The following is a 14,820-nucleotide window of genomic DNA, read 5'->3' as shown; positions in this document are numbered from 1 at the left end:
GTGTGTTTTTGCCCATCACATGGCTGCTCAGTTTGTCTTCTTTTTGCTAAAAAAGACATCACAGTGATTAAACGTGAAGTCAACCTAAAGATATCTTTAAAATTGGTTTATTTGAAGTCCCCCATTTAAGCCAAAAGAGCATTTTGATGAATATTGCATGGAATGTGAATGAAGCAGCCATCAGGCGGGCACCCTTTTTGATTCTTGCTGTCAACTGAATGCAGCGTAACGATCAGTTTCTCACCATTAATTACAAAACACAAACAAGTGTCGTATCCTCAGTCCTTGAATTGTATAAGAGGCGACTTTTTTGCTCTTCTGCCATAGTTTCTCTCTTAAAACGATAAGATCATAGTTCAGTAGACACTGAAAATAAAGATAGAATCCATCAATGAATTTAAAGCTTGCAAGGAGAATAGGAGAGGGCTGTACAAAATCCTCGAGATGCAAAAATTCCAAACTGTTTTAAAAGTCCGCTTCTGAGCTCTCTTTCTTTTTATTAAATCAGCTAAACCAGATCAGCTTTAAGGAAGTGAAAATCAAGGAACAGCAACATAACTGGCCTACAGAGAGTACGATGTAAACGGCGCATTATAGTCGAAATAACAAACAACTAAGCAATCTACTTTGCAGGTGATCGATCGTAAAAAAAGGACTACAAATTCGAACAAACATTTAATTATTCATCAAAAAATAAACATAAAAAGCACAAAAATTAGGCATAAACCACCTACAGAACCTGAGAATCACATGTGCTTGCTTCCATAATGGGCCATTTAAATGGCAGTCACCCAATTGAACCGCCTTCAATTATTAAACAACTTACATTTAGAAGCCAATAACTAGAATAACTTGAGTTTCCCTGTCCTGTTACAGTGCACCTCTCCCTGCCACTGTCCTCTTCCTTGCCCGCCTCATTGTCCGACGAATCGGCGATGACACCTGACGTGGAGAACGCGGCCATCAGCGCCATCTTGCCCTTCTTGTTCCTGGGAAACGAAAGGGACGCTCAAGACCTGGACCTGCTCCTGCACTTCAACATCGGCTATGTGGTCAACGTGACCACGCATCTCCCCCTCTACCACCTCAAATCGGGACTGCACTACAAAAGGCTGCCGGCCACGGATAACAGCAAACAGAACCTTCGGCAGTACTTTGAGGAGGTTTTTGAGTTTATTGGTAAGCATTTTAAACGTACAGTATTTATTCCTGTACGACGCATACTCATGTATAACTCGATTATCTACTTAGAAATCAGTATAAATTGTATTATATATATTGTTAGGAAATTAATATTATAATGTACCGTTTACCAAATTGTTCGAATTAGTTATCTGACTCCATTAACCAAACACAACCTGCATTCTCCTAACAATGCACGCTCGTTTCTTGATGGGAAAAGATGGACAAGAATAGCTGACATTTTCACACGGGGGCAGATTTAATTTCTTAAATAATTAAGCAAAGTGAACTCCATCGAATATATGGCCGAATTAGCCGAATTAGTGTCACTCGAGTCTCCGTCAAGCCTTCTCCCTTGATCTTCTTGCTTCCTTCTCCCGGCCCACGTTTTTTTTCAGCAAGCTGGTGTGCCGGCTCCTCCCAAGGGCGTGCCAGGAAAGCCCCCTCGCCTCGATGTCTGGATAAACTCAAAACAGCAGAGCGTTTGTACGTCATCAGGGCCCCTCTTGCGTCGGGAAGCGCTGATTATCATATCAGCCCTTCGTCCCAGTTCCCGCTGTTTCTGTAAACATCATTCTTCACTAGGTTGCAATGCCCTGCCCCACTTTTAGGCTAATGTTGTTGTGTCCTGGGAGAGTGGTATGCCCTTTTGGGAAAAATGCTGAGTCAACAAAACCAAAAGACCTTAGTCAGCTTTGTAGGGGCATCTTTCACATCTGGGGTAACCTACCTGACCGCCTGTGAAAGATAATGGTAAAATCATATACAGATTTGTGAAAAAAACGGTACCCTTACTCACATAGGCTTCATTGAACCTGTTACTTAAGTAAGTACGCACATTCCTCCTTCGTTTGTTTTGTTCTGGGTCCCTTATGTAAGAGCCAGCTTTGCGACCTGCGCAAACAGTCAGTAAGTAGCTATGTATGTGATTCGCCAAGGACCCCAAAGGCAAAAAGAGAAAGATAACTGCACAGAAATAAAACTTAAACTGTCTTTTTACGGTTTTATTTACTTTACCTTTTTTAAAGGTTGCTATTTTGCCGGGTTTTATTGCATTGTTTTTGTTTCCCAAATAAGGGGCACATTTTTTTCCAATCTCAAATAAAAATGACCTCAATGGTTGATTGCATTTCTTTCATTAAATCTAATTAATTGAATATTCCGGAATTAATTTATATCGTAACAAAGTTAAACTTAAGACGGTATCCAACAACAGAGTAGTCACAGGCGGCATCATTCTCAACAGGATGTGCTGCATCCAACTTAGTCATTTTTAGGCTAATATAGATACATAAAGCATGTATAGTGTTCATTATAAGGCTTGGGATTTTTGGTCCAATATGGCTCTTTTAACATTTTGGGCTAGCTTCATGTTCTGCCTGCAGAGCTTGTTAAAAAAAAAGTACTGAGGCTTTAAATGTGTTACTTGTGCTTATTTTTTATGTGTGTGTTCTTACTATTATTTCATTGTTTATTAATGTACTTTAATTTACCTTGAATATTTTAATCTTTTCCTAAATTAAATGTAATTGATGGTTAATTGGATCAACTTTGAATAGTTTGATCATGAGATTTAGTGGTTGCTAAAAAATAAGACGTTGCTACAGTTACTTAGTACTTAAATCATTATTTCACCGAGTACTTTTTTGATTTTACTCAAGTAATTATTTGGATGAGTACTGAAATGTGAATTTCCCTTCGGGGATGAATAAAGTATCTATCTATCTATCTACTTTTTACTTCTACTTGAGTCACATTTTTAGCTTCTCTACCCAACGCAATCGTGGTAGATATTCCCCAACACTGTGATGTTTTCGTCTTTGTTGTCTTTTGAGTGTTAAAAAAAAAGAAAAAAAAGCACAAAAAACATTATTTTTTTTTATTGAAATGAAAAATCCAGCTGTACACCACCAGCCAGAAATGTGGGGAAAAAAGGCTTGTATACAAAAAGAAAGTGTTTTTATCATAGAAGAATGACGTTATATTATAATGTCTCTAGTAGGAATCAAATAAACACAAAGAATAAAGTATTCTATAATATTTCATATTGATACTCACTCAGTGGGAAACCTGGGGCTGTTTGGATGAAGACAGAACAAATATCCTGGTAGGAATCGCTGAAAAACACACAAGAAGCTCTTTCTCCACAGTTATGGCCTTCTCTCACTCCTTTGCTTGTCTCAGAGCACAAGACAATTAGCTTCCTGCTGCTGCTGCTGCTGAGTACTACATGATTACTCTTTCAGGCGCTAGACTGCACAGGCGCACAAATTGGATAATTTCCCAAGGCACACCTGACAATATCTCACACAGTAGTTGAAAAACACTGGTCTAATGGTTAGGGATTGGCGATCTCACTGCCGCAACTAGAGTTCGATTCCCATTGAATCCAATGTTTTGCAGTCGTGATCAGCGACATTTTTTGACTAATCAATCTTAGCAGAAATATGGGGATATGTTACCATAAAACTTCATGTATAACACGCACCCAATCATTTGGTTCTTTTTTAGGTAAAAAAAGGTGTGTTCAACAAGAATAAATATGAATAGTTGATGATACAACCTAGAGAACTTGTGTCTTGACCTGTTTTTACCCTGCTTCCACAGAGGAAGCATATCAGAGCGGTCATGGTGTGTTGGTGCATTGCCAGGCTGGCGTTTCCCGTTCAGCGACCATCGTCATCGCCTACCTAATGAAGCACACCCTCATGACCATGACGGACGCCTACAAATACGTGCGCAGCCGTCGTCCGGTTGTGTCTCCGAATTTGAACTTCATGGGGCAGCTTTTGGAGTTTGAGAGGGACCTCAATTCCGGAGTGACTCCTCGCATCCTCATGCCTAAGCTTGATGGTGTCGAGACCCAGGTGTGAGGGCGGGGCGTGCACGGTGGCTTATATGGGGGAAACGGAGGTACGTTTGGCATTGAGTGCACTTTTATACTGTGAAACATGAGAAAAACTGATACATGACCTCATGTAAGTAGCTATTACACTTGATCATTATCCGGTGCGCTGTTTATATATGACGTATTGTGCCAATATAAGTGGAACGTTGTGTTGATTTTTTTTTCCCCTGGATGCCTCTTACTATTTATCCCTATGATTTACATGAAAAACCATACCAAAAAGGCTACATTTATATGACATTCCAACTGACTACAGATTTCGGCCATCGTGAACAAAACAAAACGGGTGGGACATGTTGAGAGGACAGGAAAAGCCAAACGTCCAAATTGTCAGAATTAGAAATGTTCTACAGTAGCCCCTCTATATACGAGATTAAACCGTTCCTGCATCGGACTTGTACCCAGAATATCTCGTATCTTGAACAAATTTCCTCCATAAGAAATAACTGAAATTCTATTAATCCGTTTCAGGTCTCCAAAAATCAGGTTAACCTTAAAAAGCTATAAAACACATCTTCCTGATCACTAAAAACACATTTAAATACATGGTTTCTTAGGGGTCCTTGCAAATACTTGAATTTTAATTCTCGTTTGAAAAGTGCCTTGAATTTTGGCAGAAGTGCTTGTAACTACTTGAAATTGTTGCCATGTTTCTCAACAAGTATGCTCAAAAATGACGCTGACACTGCTCCCCAGTTGCTTTGCTTTGCCATTGCATTTCTTCTTCCCTCGTGCAGCTGGTATTAGTTTGTACGACAATGTCCCATGAAGCTTCATCGCCCCCTAATGGTCACGCCCAAGAGGACAAGCACCATGCGACACCTAAGCAAGGCATTATGAAATGTGTATTAATGGAATGGTTACGGATAAATTAGAGAGTTTATCATGGACAGATTTTCTCTTTTAATTATACTCGAGAAATTAGAAGAAATAGCTTTGAAGTCCTTAAAACCGGCTTATATTTGGCAATAAAAAAGATACACGAACCCTGTAAAATAGTAATTGAAAATAGAAATCCAGTCATGAGATATAAAGAAGATATTAACTCAATAAAATGTGAGTTTGTTATTAGCACTTATCATGGAGACTGTTGATTATAAGTAAGCAACGAGAATAAAAACATAAGAACGCAGGATCAGGTCTTTAAGGCAGGAAAAACCCGTGCTGAGACAAGCGCTCTGCCCTCTAGTGGTAGCGTGTAGAAATTCCTAATACTTAATAATTTTCTCTCGTATGTCAGGCAAGATTTTGGCTCGAAAAGACATATTGTATCTCAAATTTCTCGTGACAAAAGTGTTCGAATGTAGAATGGCCATTGTAGTTATTTTTAAAGGAATCTAAACAATATAATTCTATTTGTCTTAGTTTCCCGTTTGTCCACATTTTAAGTACAAAATAATAGCCCAACTTAGGGCAAAAACGGACCAATCTGCTACTTGAACGGATTATATCCAGTTTTCAGTGTTTTTATTTTACGTTTATATTAAACGACATTATTTGAGAAGTTTCACAGATAACAATCTGATTTTCATGAATTTATTCAATATTTTAAAGAAATCAACACCATTATTTGTGCCATTGTTTAAAGAACGATGAACCTGTTATTTTTTGTATTTGAAACAGATCAACCAGTTTTGGGAGTTAAAGCAAAAAAATAAGACTCCCAAACTGACCCATTTTGAAACAATAAATCCATGTTCTCACAAATAAAATAAAAATAAAAATGTAGGTTTGTTTTACACAGACTAAACAAATGTGGGGCTCGTTCTAAAAAACACACCCAGATTTTGATGGTTAGTTGTGAAATAGAACAACCCAGGAAGTAGTAGTCCAATCTTTACCCCCATTGTGTTATTTTGCTCCCTGAGACATCAATATCAGGTCGATACCAATTTCTGGTATCGGACCTCTTGCCCGCCTGCCCATGGTTAAAACAATTTAAAGGGACAGTGTGTATTATTTGAACACTAAATGTCACTGTATTGTGTAGCGCAACAGAAAACGAGTGGTAGAAAGAACCTACGGAGACTCATATGTCATCATCAATCTAGCTTCTTGATTTTGCTCTAAAATTGCACCTGATCGATGCATTTTAACTTAAAATGTACAAAATGTAAAACATTTCCCTCTTGGGGGAGCATGCCCCTGGTCTTCGCTGGACCAGGGACCCACAAAATTCTATGGGAAACACTTCAACCTTTTTGAGGTCTTTGGGTACCCGTAGCAACAAGATGGCGGAGTATTATCTCTACTCCTTTTAGTTGAGTCTCGTTTTCTGTACAATACTGTATATGCTATTTTTACAACCTACGAGTATTTAAAAAATGCATGTTTACTTGATCTTTCGTGTATTGCCGGTTATTATTTAAATCAATATCGTTTTTTATTTAAAGAGTTACAGTTTTCCAACCACTTGGAGGCTCTAAATAATACACACTGTTCCTTCAACAGTACAATCACAGGCAAATGTGAAACACTGATCTTTGGCCAGAACGTAGTCATCAGGAATGTCAATTAAATGTAGCCTAGCATAAGCCATATTTGCATGCCACTTACTGTATATCCAAACGTTTCTAACACGTAGCATCATACACTTTGCGATGCACTTTACTAAGTCCATGTCTCACGTCATAATGAAAACCAAGCCTCAAGGACCTGGCGCATGCTAGAGGTAAGATCGGGCCTAAAAAAATCGGACCCCACGAGTATTAAAGCCCGAACGATCTCTAACCTGGCCAATTAACTTGATTTGAGGAATAGAGCCAGAAGAAAGCCCTATTTTTGTATTTTATTTGTAAGGGCGAAGTCTGGCTTCTCTTTCACTGCCTTTTTTTTTTTAAGTATCCACTCATCAAGACCCACAGAAAAAGAAATAAAGACAATGACGGGTGGATCGTTTTTTTTTAAAAAGGTCAGCGAGCGAGAAGCCCTGCTCGAACCCGGACATATTGATTGACTTTTAAGGCCTAAGATCTTACCTCTAAAACACATATAAGTAGCATACCTTTTTCGCTTTTAACAAAAACATGATCGAACTGTGAAAAACATCAGTTAGACTGTCAATATTGGAATTCCGTTCTGTGAAGCGACCAAGTGACCTAATACTTAAGACGGGTAACGAGTATTGCATCAACGGCCTTTGTTGTTGTTTTGTTTAAGTGCTACTCCATGGTTGAGTATCGCGAAGGGCTGAGTAGTTTTGACTTGAAAACTTATATGAAATTTGAGGGTTTGTTTGTTGTGGTCTGTCCTCATATAAGGTGGTGGAACAGTCCTATAAGATGTTTACAACATACTGAAAAGGGAACTTTGACACTCCTCAATGGTCGCTGTCAAACTCTTCCATTTCTTTCTGATTTTTATGTCTTCATTTACAGTGGCCCCTCCACATACGGGATTTTCCCTATAAGCGATAACTGAACACCGATCAATCCGTTACCAGGATACTGAAATCCTCCCAGTTAACACTCAATCGCTATCAAACACATCTCAAAATCAGTGGCATTTCAGTTGTGCTACGCCTGAATCAATCCAACGCTCAATAACTATTTTATGGTTATAAAAAAATGCAGATAAAACAAACATCAATCATAAAATTGCACGATTATTTAGGAGTATAGCCACATTCGACTCACCAAAAATCAATTTGCGCAATTACTGTTTAATTACTCTGTTGTACAGATTCTCAGTGCATTTAAGTTCCATGAAGTTCTTTTTTATCGCCATCGAAGCTGTAGCTGAAAGACGAGCATGTCCTGTCGTATTTCTTACATGCATTTTTTTTTTTTCGATTTAGAGCTTCGTTATGCCTTCTAGAAGGCCATGTTGTCGCCAATTTAAAATCCGATTGGCTAAACCAACAGCATTATCGGCACTTATTTCATGCCAGAAATGATTATCAAAGTCACCGGATAGATTTCTGAAACTGGCAACAAATAATGGCTGAAATGTGACTGGCTAAATGCCTAAATGTAAAAGCAATCATCTGGAAGCAGCACAAGCAGGGGAAAAGCAAGTAAGCAGACAAACAATTTTGTAACATTTAATAAGTATTCATGGAGAAAATATAATCGATAATCACATGATTCAGATATTTTAAGTCCAGCAGAGAAGGCCTTGCAGGCACGGATGGTCCACCACTACAGAAAATACATTTGAATATCAATTGGACATAAAAATACAATAATTAGTAAAAAAAAAAAATTTGAATGCGTGTTTATTATGACAACATGCCATGGAAGAAGTTGTCGGTTGCTAACTGAATTGTAGACGTGGTGGTGGAGGAGTAAGGGAATACAGGAGATTGTTGATACCAATGGACATCATCCTCTTTTTTTCTCAAATAACTAAAAGTCACCAAAAATCTACAAAAAAGAGATTCAATGCCATTAAAACATACAGAGCATGTGTTAACTGGGAAGAGCTGATGCTGGTGGTAAGCAGTCTTAAATGGGATTATCGAAATGATCTCGTATGTCGGGCAAGATCTTTGCTCAGAAGACATTTTGTATCTCAAATTTCTTGTATCTTGAGTAGCTTGTATGTAGAGGGGCTACTGTATTTAATCTGCGGCTAAACGGTCAGTCCAAATCCTTGATTTCAACTGAAGAAATAACCAAGATTCACTGTGATGCTTCATCTACAGTGATAATGAAGCAGTAATCAGCTCCATTCAGCATCTATTGTAATAGAACGTACACTCAAAAACTATTATATCATATTAACATTTTTACAGGTGCGCCTTATAGCCCAGAAAATACGGTACTTTGTATGCAAACGGCGGATGTTCAAAGTTATCTAATTTCACGCTTTATAACCCTGCCTCAGCTATATCTGGCATGAACGCCAGGTCTGCATTTGGGAGAGCCGTCGGTGATTTTCTAATCCCCCGTTTCGAGAACGTTGTGAACCTGTAATCCCGTCTTTCATGTATTTCTCCTGTCTTGAATCAATGTTTTTTCGGCTTGATTTTGTTTCCAAAGAAGTTGAAACTGAAGACGAAAATAGAATTCCTCTTGGATATACTCCTCACGATCAGGTCCGATTTTACTGCTTTACCTTCAGCGGCTACAAATTATGAGCTGTTAAATACCTGTGATCGCCCCTCTCTCGTTTTTCATACTGTACTAATGATTCCTTGTATTCAGGCAACTTTAAGCTAATTATTCGACATGCACTGTGACAAATGCAATGCTGCTATATCATTAAGACTTTTTCTACGGTTTCGATTTATCACGGCGTGAGTTTGAAAAGGACGCCCATTTGTAGCATCTTCCTGAAGAAGAGAAACGTTTTGACATTTGATTCAAAATCATTTCTACACTTATAAATGTGGGAAACAAATTAGGGATGATAAACGATGCTTCCTAGCATTACGTAGCGCAGTGTTTCTCAACCAGTGCACCCTGGCACACTTGTCTGCTGTGACTCCTTTGTTTGCCACAGGATAGAATAGAATAGAATATACCTTTATTGTCATTGTTACAAAATGGGTTGAACATATTGTGACAACGAAATTGAACGTGGCACTCCAGAGTCACATTTTAGAGTGAGGTTAAGAGAAAACAAAACAAGTCAAGTCAAGTCACATTTATTTGTATAGCCCTTAATCACAAAAATGTCTCAAAGGACTGCACAGGATTACAATGACACAATTACCTGATCTTAAACCAACATGCGGGCAAGGAACAACTCAAAACCTCAGCGTGAGGAAAAAGAGAAACCTTGAGAAGGGACCTCACAAACATAGAAGATAAAGGAACAAAGATATTGGCCAATTTACTTTCATTGGCAAAAATAAAACGATAACTGTTCACAAAACAGCATTTAGTCAGGATATGGCACACATGCCTCCCCTAGAGGGCGCCAACCAGGTGTGGAACTGGACAAACCTTTGCTCAATCGCCCCACACCTCTTCCTAATTACCCCAAGACTTTACATTGACTGCTCAGACAGCACACTGCGTCGGGTCATTGCCATTGTTATCCTGGTTGCCGTATCCATGTCATTCCTGCTGTCTTCCACTATCACGTCAGTTTTGGTCTTGTTTGGACTTTTTGTTGTTTTGTTACTTTGTACCTCCTTCTGTTATTAAATACCATCCCTCGTTTTGATCACACCCGCAAATGTTACAGAATGAACCGACCACCAAAGAACCCGACAGGAAGTACCCACCTGTGTCCCTTTTTGGTGTCAAAGGACTGTCTTCCGCACCCGTTCCCTGGTCAGGCAGCGAGAAAAAGCTCCCTCAGCCGCTTGTTTCCAGTCCCTGCGCAAGGAGAAGGTCCCTCGGCCGCATCTGTTTCCTCTCCCGGTGGCGAAGAGAGGTCCCTTGGTTGCTTGTAGCCACTGTCCAGGCGGCGAGAGGGCTCCTGTCGTGGCAACAAGGTGAAGGTCACCCCGGCCACTTCTGGTCCGTGCTTCAGCAGCGAAGGACAAGGATCCTCAACCGGCCAAGTTTTAGTGGCGAGAAGAATCTTTGGCTGCTTCTGGCCGTGTAAACATCTGTTTGTTGGACCCCCTGTCATTTTCGGTTTGCTTGGGATCGTCGGCCCTTGAGAGGAGGCAACATCAGGATCTGGCACACCACCTTTCCCTAGAGGGCGCCAACTGGGTGTGGAACTGGACACATCTCGGCCCTATCTTCCAACACCTGTTCCTAATGATCCTAAGACTTTATATTGACTGCTCGGACAGCACTCTGGGTTGGGTCATTGCCATTGTCATACTGGTTGTCATATCCATGTCATTTCTGCTGTCTTCCAGTATCATGTCAGGTTTGGTTTTGCTAGAACATTTCGTTGTTTTGTGACCCCTCTTTTTGTTAATTTGTACCTCCTTTTGTCATTGAATACCATCCCTCTTGTTGAGCACGCCTTCCTTCCCTGCATTTGGGCCCACCTTTGCAAAAGCGACAATTATCGTATGTGTGTCATCTACTAGGGATAAGCAGAGTAACTTTAATATTTTTCTGTAACCGCAGATAGCTATTTTTTTTCAATTATCTGATCCTAGGTAGTACATATAAATAATTTTGCTAAAAACTGAATTCAAAATCACGTTTAAAGCAACACTTAGAGCTTTTAAACTTTATTTCCTATTTTCCAAACGTTGTTAATTAAAAAAATCGACTTACAACTAGTTCAACGGTGCCTTTGTCATGACATGGCAGGTTTGTATCGTTTTTATTGGCACAAAGAAACTTTAAAGAGACACTAATATTTGACCACAAAATGTCGCTGTATTGTGTGGTATACCGAAAAAGAGTGCTACAAAGCACAAGAAAGAATACCATCCATTGAAACTCAAATGAACAAAACACAATATTGTACATCCCTTTCTTTTACCCGGCCTATTTGAGGCTGTAGGGTAAAAAATGCAGATATGCATCCAAAAGGTTGATTTAAGGCCTTTCCTGAGAAATATTGATTTGAATAGTAAGCAAAAATACATAAAAGTATCATCATAGAGGGTACCAAAATAATTGTCCGGCATTTTACTGCTAAGGGTACCCCACTTGCGCTACACATATAGCGGTCGATTATTACACAGTGTCCCTTTAAGCCCATTTGGACAAAACATAAAATGTAAAAAGAAAACATGAAATCGGAGTCGAGAATGACCTTTTTCCCAACATATTCCACAGAGGTGGTACCCTGGAGATGTTTAAATTCTGCCTAGGCTCAAAAAGGTTGAGAAACACTGATGTAGCAAATGTGCAAATCTACAAACGTCTTTCATGTAGCTCGTGGAACTCACATCTCTTCAATTTTCTATGCATCCAAGAATTCGAAATAGGTGAAAAGGTTTGTTTGTGTATGTGTGTTTTTAGCATTGACAGTATGTTTTGCCCTTCAAACACAACTGTGACTTTTCGATGCAACTAGGATTAAAACTGGCACCGTTTTTGTAGGTGCCACTATGGGGTAACGATCCCTCCCTGTGTAGAAATGAACGTATACATGAAAAAATAGCTACAAATACGTGCCATATAAATCAATTAATTCATGAATAAACCGTGGCATACCAGAATATATGACATAAATGCTATTTATTCGTTTATTTATGCATTTTGACATTTAATTGGTCATTTATTTATTGCTGTATTAATTTTATCAAGTATTTTGTTGTGTATTTTGACAAAATAATATTTTGTCGTGACAAAATAAATGTCAAAATACACAACATACATGACAAATGGAATACACAAGTAAATACATAAGAAATACACAATAAAATAAATTTTAAAAAAAATGTGTTGACCTAAGTATTAAATTAATTCGCTATTGTATTAATGGATTTCTTTTGGTGTCAGGCTCAAACAGTATGACCTGCCCCTTCGTTGAAATAACATTTTGTTGGGACAAATTATACGAAAGAATACATAATAAAATCCATGACTGAATACACAACAAAATACACAACAGTAGGAATACCAATATATATGAGTTGACCAACATATTAATTTATGAAGTGTCTAATTTGTTAGTTTATTTATTTTGGTATTTGTTTTGCTGTGTATTATTTTGTGTAAAGCTCTGCCATTGCAACCTGACCCTTCGTTGAAATAACATTTTATTGTGACATAATCCACGAAAGAATACATGACAAAATCCACAAAGAAATACTTAACATAATAAACACCTAAAGAAATTAAATTAATACCTTTACGGTATTTAATTTTTTGTTTTCTCATGTATTTTGACATTTATTTCGCCCTGTGTTCTGTCGTGTATTTTGTCACAACAAAATCTTATTTAAACATGGGGCGGGTCAAACTTGCAGAGCTGTTCACTTATTGGTGCATCGAAAAACATTAACAACAGCTAACTCACTGCTCAACCAATAGATGAAAAGATCAGCCATTTTGAACTGCCCCCTCATTTGAATAATTTTTTGGTGAAAAATACTCAACAAAATAAAAACAGAATCGATGATGAAAAATACAACAAAATAAAGGCAGGAATAAATAAATTGCTGAATTAATTCATTTGTTGTAAGAATTTTTTTTGGGGGTGGGTATTTTTACGTGTGTTTTTTGTGTATTCTATCGCTGACACATGACAGTATACACGACAAAATTCATGACAAAATAAACGACACAATAGATAACAAGAATACATCAAAAAATCAAAACCATAAATAAATACAGGACAAAATATGCGACAAAATAAAAGACAAAATCGATGACAAAATCTATGACAAAATCAAGACAAACATTTTAAAAAATGGTTAATTTATTTATAATAATAATCTATTTCTGTATTTTTTGGGGTGTGTGTTTTTTCGTGTATATTTTGTGTATTTTATCGCTGACACATGACAAAATACATGACTAAATACGGGACAAAAATAATAATAAAATAGATGAAAATCAAATAACACAAAATACATGAAAAAAAGAATCTCAAATGAATACATGACAATGTACAGCACAAAATAAGCAACAAAATTACAAATTAATTACCAAATTAATGACAAAAATGCATAAATATGTGAATAAATTGTATGTCATATATTTTAGTTTCACGTTAATTTTCCATGAGTTAATTTATTTACCTGGCATATATTTGTAGCTACTTATGTTTTTATAATTTTATTTCTACAAATTTTAGGATCGGTTCTCCATTTGCCACTGCCAATTTGTTTGTCATGACTTCCTTTTCGTTATGTTGAAAAAAAAAAAAAAGAAAATCCTGTCACCCGATTATCGAGTCCAAAATTTGACGCCGGGATGTTGACGTGTCTCATGTTTGTTTCTGGTGAACATATTGGAACGCTTTCTTTTAACGACAAAATAAAAGAAATGAATGCATTGGTCCCCATTGGTATTTGTATGTTTTTTTTTTCAAGTTTGTATCATATTTGAAATTGATACAAGCGTGCTAAACGGGACCCGGAACCGACATTCCCGGGCCCGTCAATACAGACAGCCGATTGCAATTGACCCTTTTTCACGGTGCCACTCACATCTGCTCGCTTTAGGGATTGCGTAACCTCACAACTGTGCAATCAAACCCCCGCAGGCATGTCAATATGGGGACATAGTCGCTATCTGGCTGAAATTAACTCTCCCCAATGGATGGGGTTAAGTTAGGGGTGGGCAAACTAAAGCCTGCGGTCCCTTCAGAGTTTTTAACTGGCCCGCCAATTGTCGAAAATAATAAGAATACATATAAAGTGGTTTGCAGTGGTGTGTGTTGTTTTTAGGTTTCTTCAAAGAGCTTGGTGGCCTTGGGGTAGGGCGCCCGCCTCGAGACTGGGAGGTTGCTGGTTCAAGCCTCGGCCGAGTCATACCTAAGACTTAAACATTGGTACCTGTTGCCTCCCTGCTTGGCATTCAGCATTAGGGGTTGGAATTGGGGGGTTTGGTCACCTAATGACTCGCAACACCTCAGTTGGGTTGGGGCTGGGAATCCCCTCCTCTGAATCAATCTCCCATAAAGAGTCAGAAATGACTTTAGCCACCTCCCACTAGGGGGATATGGCTGTGGTAGATATATGTATAATATATGTATATAATTAAAGAGTTGAAAGTTAAATATTTTCTCTATTACAGATTTTGTCGATTGCTTTACTACGTTTCTCAGATCAGACTTGAAATTATCAGAACACTAGTAAAACACAAGTAGCAAAACACTATGGATTACCTGCAAAAGCCTGTTTGGGGGCAAAATTAAATTCTAGATTTTAGTGATGAACATGTCAGTGCGGTCAGAATGAAAAAGGG

General features: G+C 38.2%; 2 protein-coding genes across 4 annotated transcripts in view; one reads left to right on the top strand and one right to left on the bottom strand.

Moving 5' to 3' along the window:
- Positions 1-13,911, top strand: part of LOC148349509 (uncharacterized) — a 32,626-nt gene extending 18,715 nt beyond the window's left edge. For 2 of the 3 annotated variants that reach the window (XM_088320968.1, XM_088320967.1), the window contains 2 exons: positions 877-1,179; positions 3,790-13,911. In XM_088320968.1, the coding sequence (XP_088177094.1) occupies positions 877-1,179; positions 3,790-4,055 (569 nt within the window). In that variant the 3' untranslated portion in view covers positions 4,056-13,911. Of the gene's footprint in view, positions 1-876; positions 2,216-3,789 lie in introns of those variants that run through there. The other variant, XM_088320969.1, reaches the window with a different exon arrangement.
- The window catches only part of esrra (estrogen-related receptor alpha), a 184,149-nt gene that overhangs the window by 104,866 nt on the left and 64,463 nt on the right, over positions 1-14,820 (bottom strand). The gene's annotated exons all lie outside the window — the stretch shown is intronic.

This window comes from Urocampus carinirostris, chromosome 17 (genome assembly GCF_059441175.1).
Source record: "Urocampus carinirostris isolate Australia breed hairy pipefish chromosome 17, RoL_Ucar_1.0, whole genome shotgun sequence".
NCBI classification, from domain to species: domain Eukaryota; kingdom Metazoa; phylum Chordata; class Actinopteri; order Syngnathiformes; family Syngnathidae; genus Urocampus; species Urocampus carinirostris.
The sequence above is the reverse complement of the archived record's forward strand: the minus strand, read 5'-3'. Positions and strand labels throughout refer to the sequence as shown.